Genomic DNA, 15,864 nt, shown 5'->3' with positions numbered 1-15,864 from the left:
CATGGGAACTAACTCACAGGATGCACGAGCACCTGCATCAAACATGGCTTCAAGCTCCGTATTAGGAAGCCAGCTTTCAAGGGCTGTACATGTGCTGGGTGACACCAACTGTGTCTTAAATCCCACTACCCTTTAGGTCTTTAACATTTGAAAATGCAAATTTGACCAGCGGTTTTACAGCTAGCTTTTCAGTGTAAGAAATTACTAGTTATCACAAAACAATATGATTAAGCATTAAATACCTCAGTGAAGAAGAAAAAAATTAGTGATCCTTTGAGAAGTGGCAGTCTAGTCGAAGATCCTGAATTTATAATGGGAATAAGCTACTATTAAAAAAAAAACCTTAAAAAGATAAAGGACAGAAAACAGAGGGAAAATATTTTCCCACGTTTGTATATAAAGTCTATAATGGCAATATTCATTAACTAGATTTACTAAATGGAAAAACTGAGTACATTTCATCTTTGTTTTGAGATTTTATACTTGTTATTTGAAGAGTAAATTCTCACATTAAAATGTCAATTTTTAAAAAAATTATGTATGATATATTTACACAAATATGACCACTTTCTGTTATGCTTTGTAATATACCAAGTCTCTGCAAAGTTTAATTTAGGTTAAATCCCAATTACTGAGTGACAGACAGCTAATGCTTCAGTGTCTGGCACTACAAATTACTTTCTAATGTTGCACACAACTTCCACTAGAGGGCATACTTGTAATCCAGAACCCATTTGTTTCTTTTTGAAACAATTTTAACTACAACCAAATATGAATGTTTGAAAGAAATACCGTTCCATAGGAGAAAATAACTTCCTCCTAATTAACAATACCCCACCTGTACATTTTACCAGAAAATCAACTGTGTAAGTTACAGGGTAAATTAGGTTAAATCCAATTTGAGGAAAACCTGGAATATACATTGCTATAATATAGTTTTATTTAGGCAATATTTTATGGTCATGCTCACTTAACGTATTTCAAAAAGTGTTATCCTTTAAAGCATTTAAAACATTTCCCCAGTACGTCAAGTAGCAATTTACCCTAATTATGCTTTCAATATCGAGCCAAAATAAAATCAAAAGTGGCTGCTTATCATGGTTGTTACTCATTTGTCTTCATAGGTCCTGTTCAGAGAGAAGGAAACTGTTCCCGGTGCTGAACCTAGCCATCTACCCAGTGCTAGTGAAGTCATCGATCTTGAAGGAGAGCCTACAATCACCTTACTAAGCTAGCATGAACTCTAGCTACATTCTAAATATCTGTCGCCATATCAAAGATATGTGAGGTCCTCAGACCTCATCAAGGAAACTTTTCTTTGCAACAGATGAAAAACACTGCAGAAAGTCACTACAGATCAAAATGCAGCGTTGTGGAACCCAGTTTCAATGTGATACATACATACATACATACATACATACATACATACATACATACATACATATCAAACAAACAAACCCGGCAGCAGCTAAGGCTCGGGACATTGTGGAAGAGGGGGCAGAAGCAGAGGTCCTGGAAGTTTACTGTGAGAGGTGTCTCCTAGCAATACCAGAACTGATGAGTACCTAACCATGGGCTGAACAAAGACGACAGCAGACATGTCTAATGTGGACAGGAGAAAGCCCAAGAGTTCTCAGCTGCACACAAAGAACAGGCAGCTATCAGAGCTGAGGTGGAGGAACTTGCTTCTCCAGTGAAAAGCACCAGCTGGGTGTGGATACCAAGTGGTGAGTCCTGAAGACATGTGTGTAACTAACAATGCACAGGCTGAGGAGAATATGTACATACATATCTGTACGCAACAATTAGTGAAAGACCACAAATCTGAGGGACAGTAGGAACGGGTATGTGGAAAGGCTTGGAGGGAATGATGTAATTTCAAACTATAAAAGTAACTGTATGTCTTATGTAAAACTTATTTTACAAAACTGCATATTCTTAACTTTACTTGCCCTCCTCTAACCCATGCCAACACAATTATTTATCTTGATTTGTTATTTATTATTATGTTTTCCTGTGAAGAAGTGAGTGGTTACTTCCTTCAGAATCATGCTATGTAACTTAGGCTGACTTTGAACTTGTGACGTTTCTGGCATGTGTCACTACAAGTGGCAACTATAGCAACTTTGTACACTCCCTAGGTCTTAACAAGGAGTGCTACCATTCATTAGTTATGTTTCGGAGTCCGCTAACTCTTATAAAGAAAACTTTGACATTAATATGTTACTGTAAACTACACACAACACATGAGTTTCTTGCTTTTTTATGAGCTACATAATTTAACAGCATCTAAGTTTTATATTTTAAATTGCACTTATACTGTAAGAACACATTGTATACATTTGTAGTGTGTAAAGCAGTTACTACCCATAAAATATGAACTGTCTGATTATCATATTCAATGAAGATAATAAGATGGTGGGATTTTGTTGTCATCCACACACACCCTTCTGTGGCTATGAAATTACGTGTGTGTGTGTGTGTGTGTGTGTGTGTGTGTGTGTGTGTATGTGTGTACACATATACATGTATATATACATATATCTACCTTTAGGGCACATTTTTTAAAGATGAAAGTATACTATTCATAAATTATAAACTTGTCCTAGCTATTTAATTCTGTTAGAATGACTTTTAAACAATTTGACATATAAAGAAACATCAAAATTTCATTTTTAGTGAGCATGTATATAGAAAAAATTATCAGTCATATCTTATAATGAAAATTTCTTCATCACTTACTTAAGGAAGAACTGTTCTCATTTCAAACTGCTAGTTTGTATATGAGCATTGTATATGAGTTTGTATATGAGTATTGTAGCGTGTGATAGTAACAAGGCTCTTAACCCTGTTCCGTTCATGAGCACTGTACGAAGTCCTGACTCCATTCCTAGTAGGTATTCATTGTAAAGGACATTGTAGACTGTAAGGGAAAGACCAGCCTTTCCTGCAAAGACTTACATGAACTGTCTGGATGGTGGAAAGGGGCAAACTCTGGCAGACTGGCTTTTGTCTTGGGCATGACACAGTTAAAAGTGATATGTGTGCCAGGGTTTTACTCAGGCTTAGCAACAGAAAGCTTCCCCAGTCCTCTTCCACAAGATTTTGTCACAGTGAAATGCTTTGCTTAGGGCCATCCATCTGTCAGTGTTGACTCATGATGGCTGAGCTCTCATGCTTGTTCACTAGTAGAGTTGTTAGCCGAGTGTGTGTGTGTGTGTGTGTGTGTGTGTGTGTGTGTGTGAGAGAGAGAGAGAGAGAGAGAGAGAGAGAGAGAGAGAGAGACGCAGACAGAGAGAAAAATTGCTGGACTAAGCCAAAAAATGTTTTAATCCTTTAAAGCAGATCCTAGTTCAGGTTTACAGTTTAAAATTTACTGTTAAAAGGGATTTTTCTCTTATTCTTAAATTTTTTCTATGCATTTTAGACAATTTCTTATGACAGAATTAGAATGAGTGGTCTAACATTGTTCACTAATGCTTTAGGATTCCATTAATATAAAACTGACAAGGGGTAAGTCCATAGGACGAGAGCTGCTCGGCACCAGGACCGATAGCAGTATTCTCGCTGGACCAAACAGGCCCTACTTTCAATAAAATCAGAGAAGGATCCTTTCCCTGGAGTCCTGTTAGGCTAGGGCGGCTGTTAGAACTGTCATCTCCACACAAAAGGGGAAGGGCTGGATTTTACAAATGTGAAGCCTAATTGGGAGCTCTTCATGGCTGTACCCTTGACATTTATTTAAGCCTCATCAACAAAACAGAAAATAGCCATACTAATTAGCAGACCAGCACACAAATTACTATTTGCTGGGAATAGATTATAGATTCACAGTCTACTCCAAAGCAAAGTATATTTAAATTCTTCTTGATAGCACGCACACTATAGACTTTGCTTGTGTTAAATAGAGATACATTCTTATAATGCAAATGATGACAATTTCACTTAATATTCCGAAAATCAAATAAAAACAGTCTTTCATTGGCAAGTCTTGGTGGACACTGGAAAAGCTTTTCACAGTTGGGTCTGATAATTAAAAAAACTCAGAAGAGGATGAGACAAGTCCATTCAGAGTCACTGTTTAATGTAGCTGACAAAAAACCAAACACCATCTTACAAAGTTACAGACGAGAGATTTATTCATAATACAAGATGCATACTGCTTTTCAAATCATATGCTAAAGTCAGCAGTCAGGACACCACTTAGAAAGAAGATGAATACCTGCTACGTCTGTGGCCGCAGTGCTGTCAAGTGACTAAGGACAGGAATTTCACAAGAGAGAAAAGTCTAATAGGGCCATTGTTACAAAAGACTTGGCACTCAAGACATACGTGTGTATATCAGCTGCTACCGACTGTAGACTATTGTACTTATTATTTATGAAGATAATTTATTCATATTATTTATAATTCTTACAGCAGCCTAGGAAAATAATGTATGGTGTTAACAATATATCAATTAAAAATGCAGAAAGCAAGACAAAGGGATATTTTATTTCACTGAATGTCAAACGCAATTTCCTTTTTAAAACAAAGTTCAGTCTAGCTCTATACTAATTTTTCTATCAAATGCACTTGGGAAAGATCACGGTAATGAAAATGTATCTCATATTGGAAGAGTGCTCCGTATAGGCCTAATGTGCTCTTAGGAATCACAGAAAGTCATCTGTGAAGGCGATGGAGAATTTATTTATTGCTTAATTTGCTTAAATATAATCGTTTTGCCATTTTGTATACCTTAAATATATACAACTTAAAAATCCATTTCTAGAAATTAACATGAAATACAAAAAACAAGTTAATAAATTATAATTGAAATGTCTTCTGTTATGAAAGCAAATCTTAATAATTAGCGTATGAAGATTCTCTTAGATGTTTGGAAAAAGCATTCCTGTGATTTAAATGTTTTCATCTTAAGGAATTCTATTTAAAACAAAGTATTTTTTTCTCATCAAAAAAATCTGTTCTCTCCGGTAAATATCATCATTAACATACTCTATTACAGAGCTGATAAAAAATAGTTTACAAGAGTGATTTAGAGCACTGGAACTTGTGAGCAGTCAAGAACTGAGCGTATTAGTGATGTCCGAAAAGCAGAGAGAAAAGCGCTGCCTGGTTTAATGTGCGAATGTGATGTACCGGCCACTTTCTAAACACACCATGACTTCCTTCAAAGACTGCTTTAGTAACACAATCAGAAATTGATAATGACACCTGAAATTAATAATAGTCTATGAAAAATAAGCTTAATAAAAGGAAAAATAGAGAAATTAGTTTGTTATAAAATAGTCTCATGAATTCAAAATATTTCCATGTTTCTCTTCTGTTAACAGCTGGTAGCTAGGAAAGGTCCTGGACACAATGGGTGCTGAATTATTAGATGAGCGGTCTTCTTCATAAAGACCTACTAGCCTCCTTCATTCCTAAGACGGCTGAGGCTCGACTGTTCCTACCCAAAGTCATGTAACGCCACCATTCCTACCCACACGTCCTGCCCTTCTGCCTTGTGATAATGTAGCCCATTATCTTTATGTCTTTATGACACATGAGCCTTTACCCAGCCTTCAAACATCTACAAAATACTTTTCAGTTCTTTATGCAGTGCTCAAGCTCAAATATTCTGTTACAAGGGTATAACACTGGCCAAATCAGACACGCAATCACACTTTATTCCCATAAACATTTCACAGCACTGGGATTATTCATCTTGACTGTTGATTTGAGAGCTTTTAAATGATCACGGCAGGTCTGTGAACTTGTTCTAGATCGACAGGGCTAATATGAAAGGAAGATCCACCTGCACGTGGGCAGCACCGTCCCACAGGTTGGGGCACAAATTGAATGAAAAGGAAGAAAGAGGCTCAGGCTCTCACTCACTCCTTCCTGACTGCAGATGCTATGTGACCCGCTGCCTTAAAGTCTACAACACCCCCACCCCCAGGGCTCATGACTTCACACCATGACAAAAATAAACCCTTCCTTCCTTTCTTAAAGCGATTTTGTCCTAGAAATGAGAAAACGATAAGAACCTTGGAATGGTAGCAGTGTGATCGCTGTGATCAATCCTACTATGTGATTCATAGTCTTTGGAACAGTGGTATAGGAAGAATGTGCAAGAATTTGGAACTTTGGGATAAAAACGACCATGAATGCTATACGTAAAGAGGAGCAGGCCATTCTCCCTGGAGCTGGAAGACAGGAGTGCTGACAAGAATGTGTGCACACAGGACTGGCTCATGAAATTTCAAATAGCAAGGGCTCTACTGGGATCTGAGCTCTTCTATTCATGTGGTAATGACATCAAGAATCGGGCTGTACTCTTCCTGTTTTCTGAAAACTCGTGTGAGGCTGACTATAGACGAGATGAACTAACTCATGTATATGGTGGAGGGAAATATCAAGGCAGGAGAGAACTCAGGCTGTGGGCTGCTTTCTTCCCTCATCCAAGACCACAGTGAGAGAGAGCAAAAAGTGGCACCAACTATGGATAAAGTACAGTGTGGTAAGAAGAGAGCATGGGCAAACCTCACCTTACAGACGAGGCTGGTTTAAAAGCAGCCAAGATTGCTAGAGATGGATGACATTAAGGATGAAACCTAGATTGATCACTGGGACAATAAGAAATGTGTTTTGAGGGCAAGACCTAACTTGTCATAGGCTCCACGTTGTGAAAATGCAAGTTTATCTGAAAGTAGATGGCCTGTATTGAGAATTTACTGAAGGAGCTCTGTGCTCTAAAGGAACTATCTAGAGATGTGTTTTCTCAGGGTCAGCAGACAGATGCTGATGCCACTGTGGTCCAAGGGAGCCAGGCACACGCACAGCTGGCACCTGAACTTGGCAGCTTTGTTCACCTACTGGTTGTGCAGGCTTAAAAGATAGAGAACTAAGAGTGTCAGGAATGAACACCGAAGTTCTAGAGAGCTGCTGAGGTGAGGCAATGAGTGACAGGGTTGCAGTCCCAGTACAGATATCCTAAGGAGCCATTTAATGAAACTAAGAGGGTAGAAATCGCAATGCAGACTCTCGAATTTTAAAGATCCAAAGTGTGGGAGACATCAGCTGAAGAAAATTGAGTGTACATACTGTAGCTGGTTCAACACAGACGCTATGGTCCCCCAGGTTGCGAAGCTAGAGGGAAGGGGCTACCAAGCCTTTTATCCAGATGATTCTATCATGAGCCAGATACCGGACATGAAGCTGCAGGATTTCTTACTTACTGGCCGCTGGTCTCATTTGGTTAGCTCATTGCCGTCCCATCATTCTTCCTTTACGGAGTGGCATTGTATAGTACAGTTACGTTAGTTAAGAGAAGGCCTGAGTCTCAGATGAGAGTAAGATTCTGGCAGTAGTAAAGGCTCTAGGGACTTCTGGTCGTGTGCTAAATGCATTTGGATTGTGGGATAGCTATGAGCCTGTGAGGACAAAAGGAAGGAAGGAAGGAAGGAAGGAAGGAAGGAAGGGAGGGAGGGAGGGAGGGAGGGAGGGAGGGAGGGAGGGAGGGAGGGAGGGAAGGAGAGCATGGTTTTACAGTTATATGTTTGGGTGTCAGGATGACGAAATCTGGAGTGGAGATGGCTCCTTTTGACTTCCACATTATGGTGTTTAGAATCCCATGGTAATAACTGGGAGGGAACTGGGAGGACTCCCTGTATTGCTTAGGTTCTCTAGACTGCTGGGTGACACCATTCCACGGGCTGTGATCCCAGAGTGAACTAGAGTGGAAAAGCAGAGCGGACTCTCAGTGCTCTTCTCATTTGTTCTCCTGACGTAGGCCATGTGACCAGCTGCTTAAACCTCTGCCACGCAGACCTCCTGATCCAGTGGACTGCACCCCAAACTGTGAGCCGGAGAAGCCCTTTCTCCCTAAGTTGTCCTTTTCTGGCCCTCACCTTGTGCGAGCCATGACTGCTGTCAGAGAAGCTCTGCAGGCACCGTATGGATTTCACTCCAAAGCTCATTTCTAAAGATGCAAGGTTTAATTGGTTAAAACCTTTAGGAGCCTACTCTAAAAGAAGAGATTACATTGCTATTTTTCTAAACAGTTTGCCAATATTTTTAGTGATATCAGCATTTGCACAGAAGTTTTAAATAGTTATGGCAAATAAAATATCTAGGCGTAGAAAAACATGCACACAGTCCCATGCCTGGATGGTTTGGCTTCAGGGCTGTTTAGGCTTACTATGGAGAAAAGCAATATACTTTAAGTAAAAATTAGTACTGTTCAACCTTTGAGTTGCTCCCAGCTAGTGATAAATGATACAGAACTGTTCCTTGATCCCGGGCAGCACAGGGACGCAGCTTCCTGTCACAAGGGAACAGCCCTACAGTGTACAGTGCTGTTAGTTAAGATGTTCAACCAGGGAAGCATCCTCAAAGCATTTTCAGCTCCAACATGAGCAGCTGTGCGGGGTCCATTAAGAAGCACCCATCACAGGATGAGGATCATTTACACAGCACTTCACCCTTGGATTGCCAAATATTGTTTTAATATCGGATGTCTGGGTTACACATTTATGTTTGCAGTAAAGAGCGTTTATTATCATTGTTCTATGATACTCTTTTCATACTGCACATAACCACAGATTTAAATGTCTCCCAGACTCACTGGGGTATAATAAACTCTTTGAAGACACGACGAGACACAAGTTAAGTAACCCATGTGCAAAAGGCTTGGGAAGAGCCCTGCCCCACAGTCTGTACTCTTTTTTTAGGTGCTACAATATCTGTAGATACATATGGAGATACCTTGTGGACATGAATGATCCTAATACCAAACTAATTATTCAGACAGCTTACACACAGAGTCCATATTGTAATAAATATTATAATAAGATTATGTTTAGAATGTCTGTGTGGGATGTTCCATGTCTGTATTAAGATGGGATTGTCAGAGTAGGTCTATTTGTTTCTCCATTATGTAAGGCCTGCGTGTGCTACTCTCCCACTTGACCAGCAATGCTTCGTTGAGAAGAATCAATGGCTCAAATGACTCCTAAAGCACTTGTGAGGCCCTGTAGTCTGAGACCGGGGCACAAAGGGTGAGCATCCTTACCTGGGAAAGCTTCTGCTTCTCTCTGGTTTCTCCCCTTTCATGGTGCAAGGTGTACACTGGTGTGTACTGTACCAAACCAGAACAGGTCCCATAATCCTCCTCATTGTCCTACACATGAGGAACAGTACAATTATTTTACAATACTCCATTTTTAAGCTAACGTTATTTCATTGGTAAGGTTATCTGTTAAACATGAAAAGAAAAAACATTATAGGTATAATTTTAAAGATTATGCTAAGGAAGAAATGATTTTCTATGGTGTGATCTAATCAATTTAAAAAATAATCCATACTTTGAGTAGTTGAAAAAAATTATATGAAGATAAATGTTCACCACTATTAGAATAGAATACTTTAAATAGTTTGTTTTCTTTAAAAGTAAAAATTCAGAACACAAATTATTAATAAAATTGCAAAGACGTAATTTGTAATCAAATCAAACACAAAAATATAGACTTATAAGCATTCATATGATATCTGGAATACCCATAGATTCAAAATCAAATTATCATATGTGATCTTTTATAAATTATGAATGTTCAATGTAGTGACCACCATTGGGATGAACCTATAAAGCCAAATGGTGGCATTTTTTATTAATTTCAACCCAAAGATATTTTTTTAAAATGATCAGCTGGAAGCAAGATCTCCAATTGTAGTACAAAGGCAATCAAACTTATAAAAACATATATCCTGCTAAAAGCATCTTAGAAGATGTCCACATTCTGGGATAAAGAATATGAAGATTTCTGCAGTGGATGCACGAGCGGAGCTGAGAGTTAGCTGCCATTAATACACTCTTGAACAAAGGGAGAGCATGTCTCAGAGCCATTACAGCATGAATCTCACACGGTTTGTAGAGCAGGGGTTACAGACTCATACAGTCAGGGTGAAGTAGGATGACCATGAAAACAGACACACGCACCGCACCTTGTGTCTCAGTCTGCTCTTCACCTCCTTCAGACCCAGTCTGGCGTGACTCTTTGCCTAGGAAAGGAAAGTCAATGTATCCAGCTTCTTACACTTCTATTATCATGTGCTAAATAAACAGCCATGTATGATTATCTCTAATAAGATTTGCCAACTAGCCATATTACTTAGAAAAGAAACAAATTATATCCTAGCGCTGTTTCCAGGGAGGCCATCTAATTACCATTTCATTAAGCCTAAACTGCTGTTTAAAAGGGTCAGTCTGTATTGCATACAAACACACAAAGGTTAACATTCAGCCTAGAGTCAATCACGCACCTAATCCCCATTATTAATTTAAAATTGTGACCAATGAAAGAGAGAGACAGAATCACAGCATTGAGTTATTTGGGCAAATGTGTAAGCTTCAGGAAACTGAAGTAATTTTATAGAGTGTTGTTGACGTGCTTTTTCAGACACATACTAGCATAGGCATCTTAGGGGAGAGCTATTTCACACATAGATTTTCCAGCAAAAGTTAAGTCACTGAACAAAGTTACACTACCTTCATATTTCTCTAGGGTTTGTCCTCATAATTCGGTGTAGGGTCGAACTTAAGACAACTAGGAGCTTCATAATGGTGGAGCCTTGGTTGCCCTGGAGAGTTTTACTCAGAGTATTCCAGGTAAAAACAGACAAGAGGAAGCCTCACTTATTTCGTGTTTCCTGACTGTGCCGGGTCTCAGATACACTGCACTGTTTGTTGCCCCAACTCCAAGATTACATAGCTCCCAAGACACCATAGAAAAGAGTAGTGATCCAGGAAGATTAAGTCTCTATTGTCTAGATTCAAATCTGGGTTACAATTAGTTGTGAAATCTAACTTCTCCATTTTCAAGGAGTAAGGAAAAAATAATGTTTTTAAAACACACCCATGTTTCAAGGCTCACCAAAAAGAGGACAGCATGAGTTTTACCTACACACACACAGTCTGAGGTCAGCCCCAAGGCCTTGCTCCCACGGTTAGTACTCACAGGCAGTACCTGTGCAGCTTCCTAAGTTGTTTTTGAGGAGAGTCAAAGTCAAGTTCTCTGAGGGAAAGGACCTTTCCACATTAGCAAGCATAAACTCAGAACACCATTGACATATGGTTAAGCGCTCAAGCCATGTTCTGAACTGAATATAACAATTATTTTCATATTACTTAAAAATAAAACGGAAAAATATTATAATAGAACACAATCTCCAACTGTCTAACACTAGAATATATCCTGGATTTTTGTGCTGTTGTTTGTTCAGTTTTGTTTTTGCATTTTGGGAAGTCAATAAAGACATTTCATTTCTTACCTTATTGGTTAAGCAATTGAATCAAAGGGTCCTATATCTAAACCTTTGTAGTGATAAAGAATGAAATCACCAAAGAAAAACTCTTTTGCCCTTACCCCGTGGACTTCGAGGCTAGCTTTACTTTACGTGCTGTTTCTCAATTATTTTCTAGCATCACAGTTCCCTTCCTGTCTACAGGGTACAGAGTTGAGCCTAGTGTCACTTCCTCTACAATGTCCGAATTTGTCCACTGGTTACTTTTAATGTCAAGCTGGAGGATGGAGTAAAGTTTCCATCTATCGTGCAGCTTAGGCACACAAAGTTGTGTGTTTCACTAATAAAATAACCTGATCAAAAGATACTTAAACCATTTAGCCAGATTAAATATGCATCTGGTTATGACTGGGTGTTTGTTGTGTCTTGTTTTGTTTATGGTTCCTATAAGCATGAAAGGGCACAAATTCAGTGAGCTTAAAAATATTTCAGCAGGCTGTAGTACAAAGAAAACCTCTAAGTGCAAGACAGAAATCATATCCACTTAAATGAAAGCACATATGTAACAATGGGGCTGTGACTGACCACTATTGACAGTGTCTCTCCTACAATACCTCTCATGGTCTCCGCTCTGACTCAAGATGAGCACAAGGCCTGACTTACAGTGAGTGAGTTGGGATTTCTATTGCTGTGGTAAAACACCATGACTAAAATCAACTTAGGGAGGAAAGGGCTTATACTGTCTTATAAGTCAGGGCAGGAACTCAGACAACGCAGGATGGTGAGAACAGGCAGTGGTGCAAAGGTCATAGGAGTGCTGCATAGGAGTGCTGATCCTGAGTGCTGATGCTAGCTAGCTCCTCCTGAGTGCTGATGCTAGCTAGCTCCTCCTGAGTGCTGATGCTAGCTAGCTCCTCCTGGCTTGTTCAATGTGCTTTCTTACACCACCCATGACTCCTGCCCGAGGACTCATTACCCACCATGACTGGGCCCTCATACAGCAATCACCAGTCAAGAAAATGTGTTCCAGGCCTGCCCACAGGACAGTCTGCTGGAGGGGTTTGCTCGATTGAGGCTCCTCTTACAAATGAGTCTAGCTAATGGGCTTGTTTAATAAATAACTCAAATAAAAACGTGTCTCATTATTTAAAAAATAGCCATTTATAGAGAAGCTAGGTAAACAAATACTGTCATATCCATATAATAGAAACAGGGAGTTTTATTTGTTGCAACTTATTTGTTGCCTTATTCTTACTTTAGTGAAAACAAGTGAATGCAAGCAGAGAGGAACGCTTATTTGGAAGGACAGTGTAATTGTGTGAGCCTAAGGAAACTTGTCGGGACTCAGCATCAAAAGGGCCAATGGCAGTTCAAGCTCATTTCTCTGGCTGCTGCTTGTAGTGAATTTACAGATTTGCTGGTGTGACAAGAAGCTCGGTGTGAGTTTGTTTTCAGAGGCTGTGCCATTGCATTGTGGGAAAACCCTCCTTCAGATCTAGACTTGCACCAGTATCCGGGGACAGTGGTGGATGCAGAAGGCTTCCAGGAAAAGTAAAGGGTTCCCAGCAACGGTTACAAGAAAACCAAAGTATCCTTAAAGGCTGGTGTTTCTAAAGAACACTATTACTTTGTTACACTTTAGTGTTATACAACTGTAGACAACTCAGAACAGCAGAATTGTTTTTGAAACAACTCTGTTGATTAGCTTCCCTGCCATAAAATGTAACTTTTAAGGGATTTATTTACAATAGGAAGGGGCCCTAAATACCACAATCCTAAGGCCGGATTAATAGGCTAAACCTTTATTAAAGTTGTTGTTGTTGTTGTTGTTGTTATTATTATTATTATTATTATTATTACTACTACTACTACTACTACTATTACTATTATTATGTGAATCATACATACATTTTACTGAGAATGCATCTAAAGATGGATTCTTATAGAATCACAACTGCCTTGGAAGCTTTCAGAAACAGAGAATACATATACCCATAGAACCAGTGAGAACTGGTCTCACTCAATACCAGTTCATTGCATTTCCCTTAAGGAGCTCATTGTCTTGAGATCAATATGAACATAAGTGACAAAGCAAATCCTACAATCTTTATGGAACAAGGGAAGGGCTGCACTTTTCTGGGGGGAGAGAGTAGTGGGAAGAAAACTAGGTGAAGCCTGGACCTAACCAGAGTCTGAGAGGTAAGGTGGTGTCACCAGTTCAGTAAAAAAAAAAAAAATAAGATGGATAAGATGGACGTTCCCAGTAGTGGGAATGGCATGAGCAAGGATAGAAAGTCAAGCATCCGTCCTTGACTGCAGGCAATAAGGAACAGCTGATGTGGACTGTGAGGGATGGGAGAAACCTCCACAGAACAGAACACAGGCGGGCTGGTCTCGGCTGGTCCCAGCCATAGCTGCTGTAGTAAAGAGTGCATTTCAGCATTTCATTACTCCTTTATTGCTGCTCTTGTCACCTTACTCTCTCGGCCAAGGGGAATCTCTGAAGAAACATGGAGCTAAAGCATCATCTAGTGAACAGATAGATACCACACAGTGTTCTGCTCATGTTCTCCTCAAGCAAAGAAGGAATATATAAAACATATTGTATGAATTGAACCAATTTCCCATCTGGGGCATTTGAAGCATCTCCTGTGGACTGCTTCAAAATTTACTAAACAATTTTGTTGATCCTTTTAAGTAAAACAGGATATACTTAGATTGTATAAAAAATAACTTTCCATACAATATTATTTTAATAACAGACTTTATTTTGTTCCATATGAACTCTAACCATTTTGTAAAGCTTATTTTAAAAATGGACAACTAGCTGTAGCCAGAGCTCAGGGGTAACAGTGCTTGCCACACCGGCATGAAGACCTGCATTTGATCACCAGACCTGAGTAAGGCTGGATGGACATGAAGCTGCACTCGTGTTCACAGTGCTGGAGAGGAGAAGGCAGGCAGGTTCATGAGGCTCCTGGACCTACCTTGCCTGACCTGGCCAATAGCGAGCTCCACACTCTAGTGGGAGACTCTGTTTAACATTATAAAGCCACAACTGGTCAGAACTCTGAGAACTAGCACCATGGGTGCCCAGCCCAACACTAAACCCACAGCACAACCTCACAGCTGAGGCTCAAGGAGGATCATGGAAACATTCTAGGGGCCAGAGGACCGGGGCAGGATGTGTGCTGCAAGATAGTATCTTCTACTGGAGACAGGAAATCTCAACAATATGGTTGCCTAAACAACTGACGTGTCCGTGGATGGAAAAATTCTAACAGGGACTGATTCCTAGACAGTGAACTACTAGACATTAATGGCAGTGAGAGAGAAAGAGAATCTGTCTCCTCCAGAATGAGGTTAGCTAAGCCCAAGAGATTATCCCTAACCACATGAGAAACATTTATATACACACACACATAAATAAACACACAAAATACATACGCATGTAACAATTCTATTGTAAGAATAGGAGGACATGATTTTAAGGAGTGGAAGTCACACCAGAGGAACTAGAAAGAGGGGAAGGAGGAAGAAGAGGGGAAGGAGGAAGAAGAGGGGAAGGAGGAAGGAAGGGAGGAGGAAGAAGAGGGAAGGAGGAAGGAAGGGAAGAGGAAGAAGAGGGAAGGAGAAAGGAAGGGAGGAGGAAGAGGGAAGGAGGAAGGAAGGGAGGAGGAAGGAGAGGGGAAGGAGGAAGGAAGGGAGGAGGAAGAAGAGGGAAGGAGGAGGAAGGAGAGGGGAAGGAAGAAGAAGAGGGGAAGGAGGAAGGAAGGAGGAAGAAGAGGAGAGACATAAATACAACAGTCATCTATGAAACTCAAGAAAATATAGAAAGTAAATATACACTGACCTTAAGTAAATATAAATACCATAAAAAAGAAAGCAAAAGACATGTATGCATGCAAGCACACACACACACACACACACACACACACACACACACACACACACACACACATACTACATGTAATTTCATCAGCGGAAGACTGAAATTCAGAGAGGAAACTCACAAATTTGTAGGCTGTCCGCACAGCAGGAGTCGCTTTGGTCACTGCTGTGTTGAACAATGCACCTCCTTTCTGAAAGAAGAGAAACATTTTTAAAGACTTGTGGGCAAACTGTCCTAGAAAAATGAAACATTGTCAGTAATACAGAAGAATAATTGTAAGTTAAAAGCCCATAAAGTTATGTCAATTACATGTATATTTTATATTTTATGATTTAAAACGGTTGAAATATTCTTCTCGGTTCCCTTTAGTTGGTGTAAAGCATCATCAAGTGTCATTTCATCGTGAGGTTGAAATAAGAGTAATGTGGACAATACTGAGTACAAACTTAAAGCTTCTCAACAGAGAGACGACAGTGATCAGCTGGCTTGATGTCGGGCAATAAAGACTTCATCTGTGGGAGATTTTCTTCATAAAACATAGCATACTAACAAAGCATTATTATCCAATAAAATCCTTGTCAAACCCTACTACTGCACCCTAGTCCTTTGCTTGCTTTCTGTTGCCATGACACTGATGAAAATCACCTTCAAGAGAAAAGGATTTATTACATCATTCAGGTCAGAGTTCA

The 15,864-nt window shown here is 39.7% G+C and overlaps 1 protein-coding gene across 8 annotated transcripts in view; it reads right to left on the bottom strand.

Moving 5' to 3' along the window:
• Dennd1b (DENN domain containing 1B) overlaps positions 1-15,864 on the bottom strand; it is a 231,516-nt gene that overhangs the window by 16,721 nt on the left and 198,931 nt on the right. For all 8 annotated transcript variants that reach the window (XR_015635101.1, XM_087580156.1, XM_087580157.1 and 5 more), the window contains 3 exon segments: positions 15,297-15,365; positions 9,985-10,041; positions 9,056-9,163 (listed from right to left, as the gene is read on the bottom strand). Coding sequence is in view for 7 of the 8 variants with exons in the window: in XM_087580156.1 (XP_087436282.1) it covers positions 9,056-9,163; positions 9,985-10,041; positions 15,297-15,365 (234 nt within the window). In the remaining variant the exon portion in view is untranslated.

Source organism: Rattus norvegicus, chromosome 13 (genome assembly GCF_021556685.1).
Source record: "Rattus norvegicus strain SHRSP/BbbUtx chromosome 13, alternate assembly SHRSP_T2T, whole genome shotgun sequence".
In the NCBI taxonomy this organism is placed as follows: Eukaryota; Metazoa; Chordata; class Mammalia; order Rodentia; family Muridae; genus Rattus; species Rattus norvegicus.
This window is presented reverse-complemented; position numbering and strand designations above follow the sequence as displayed.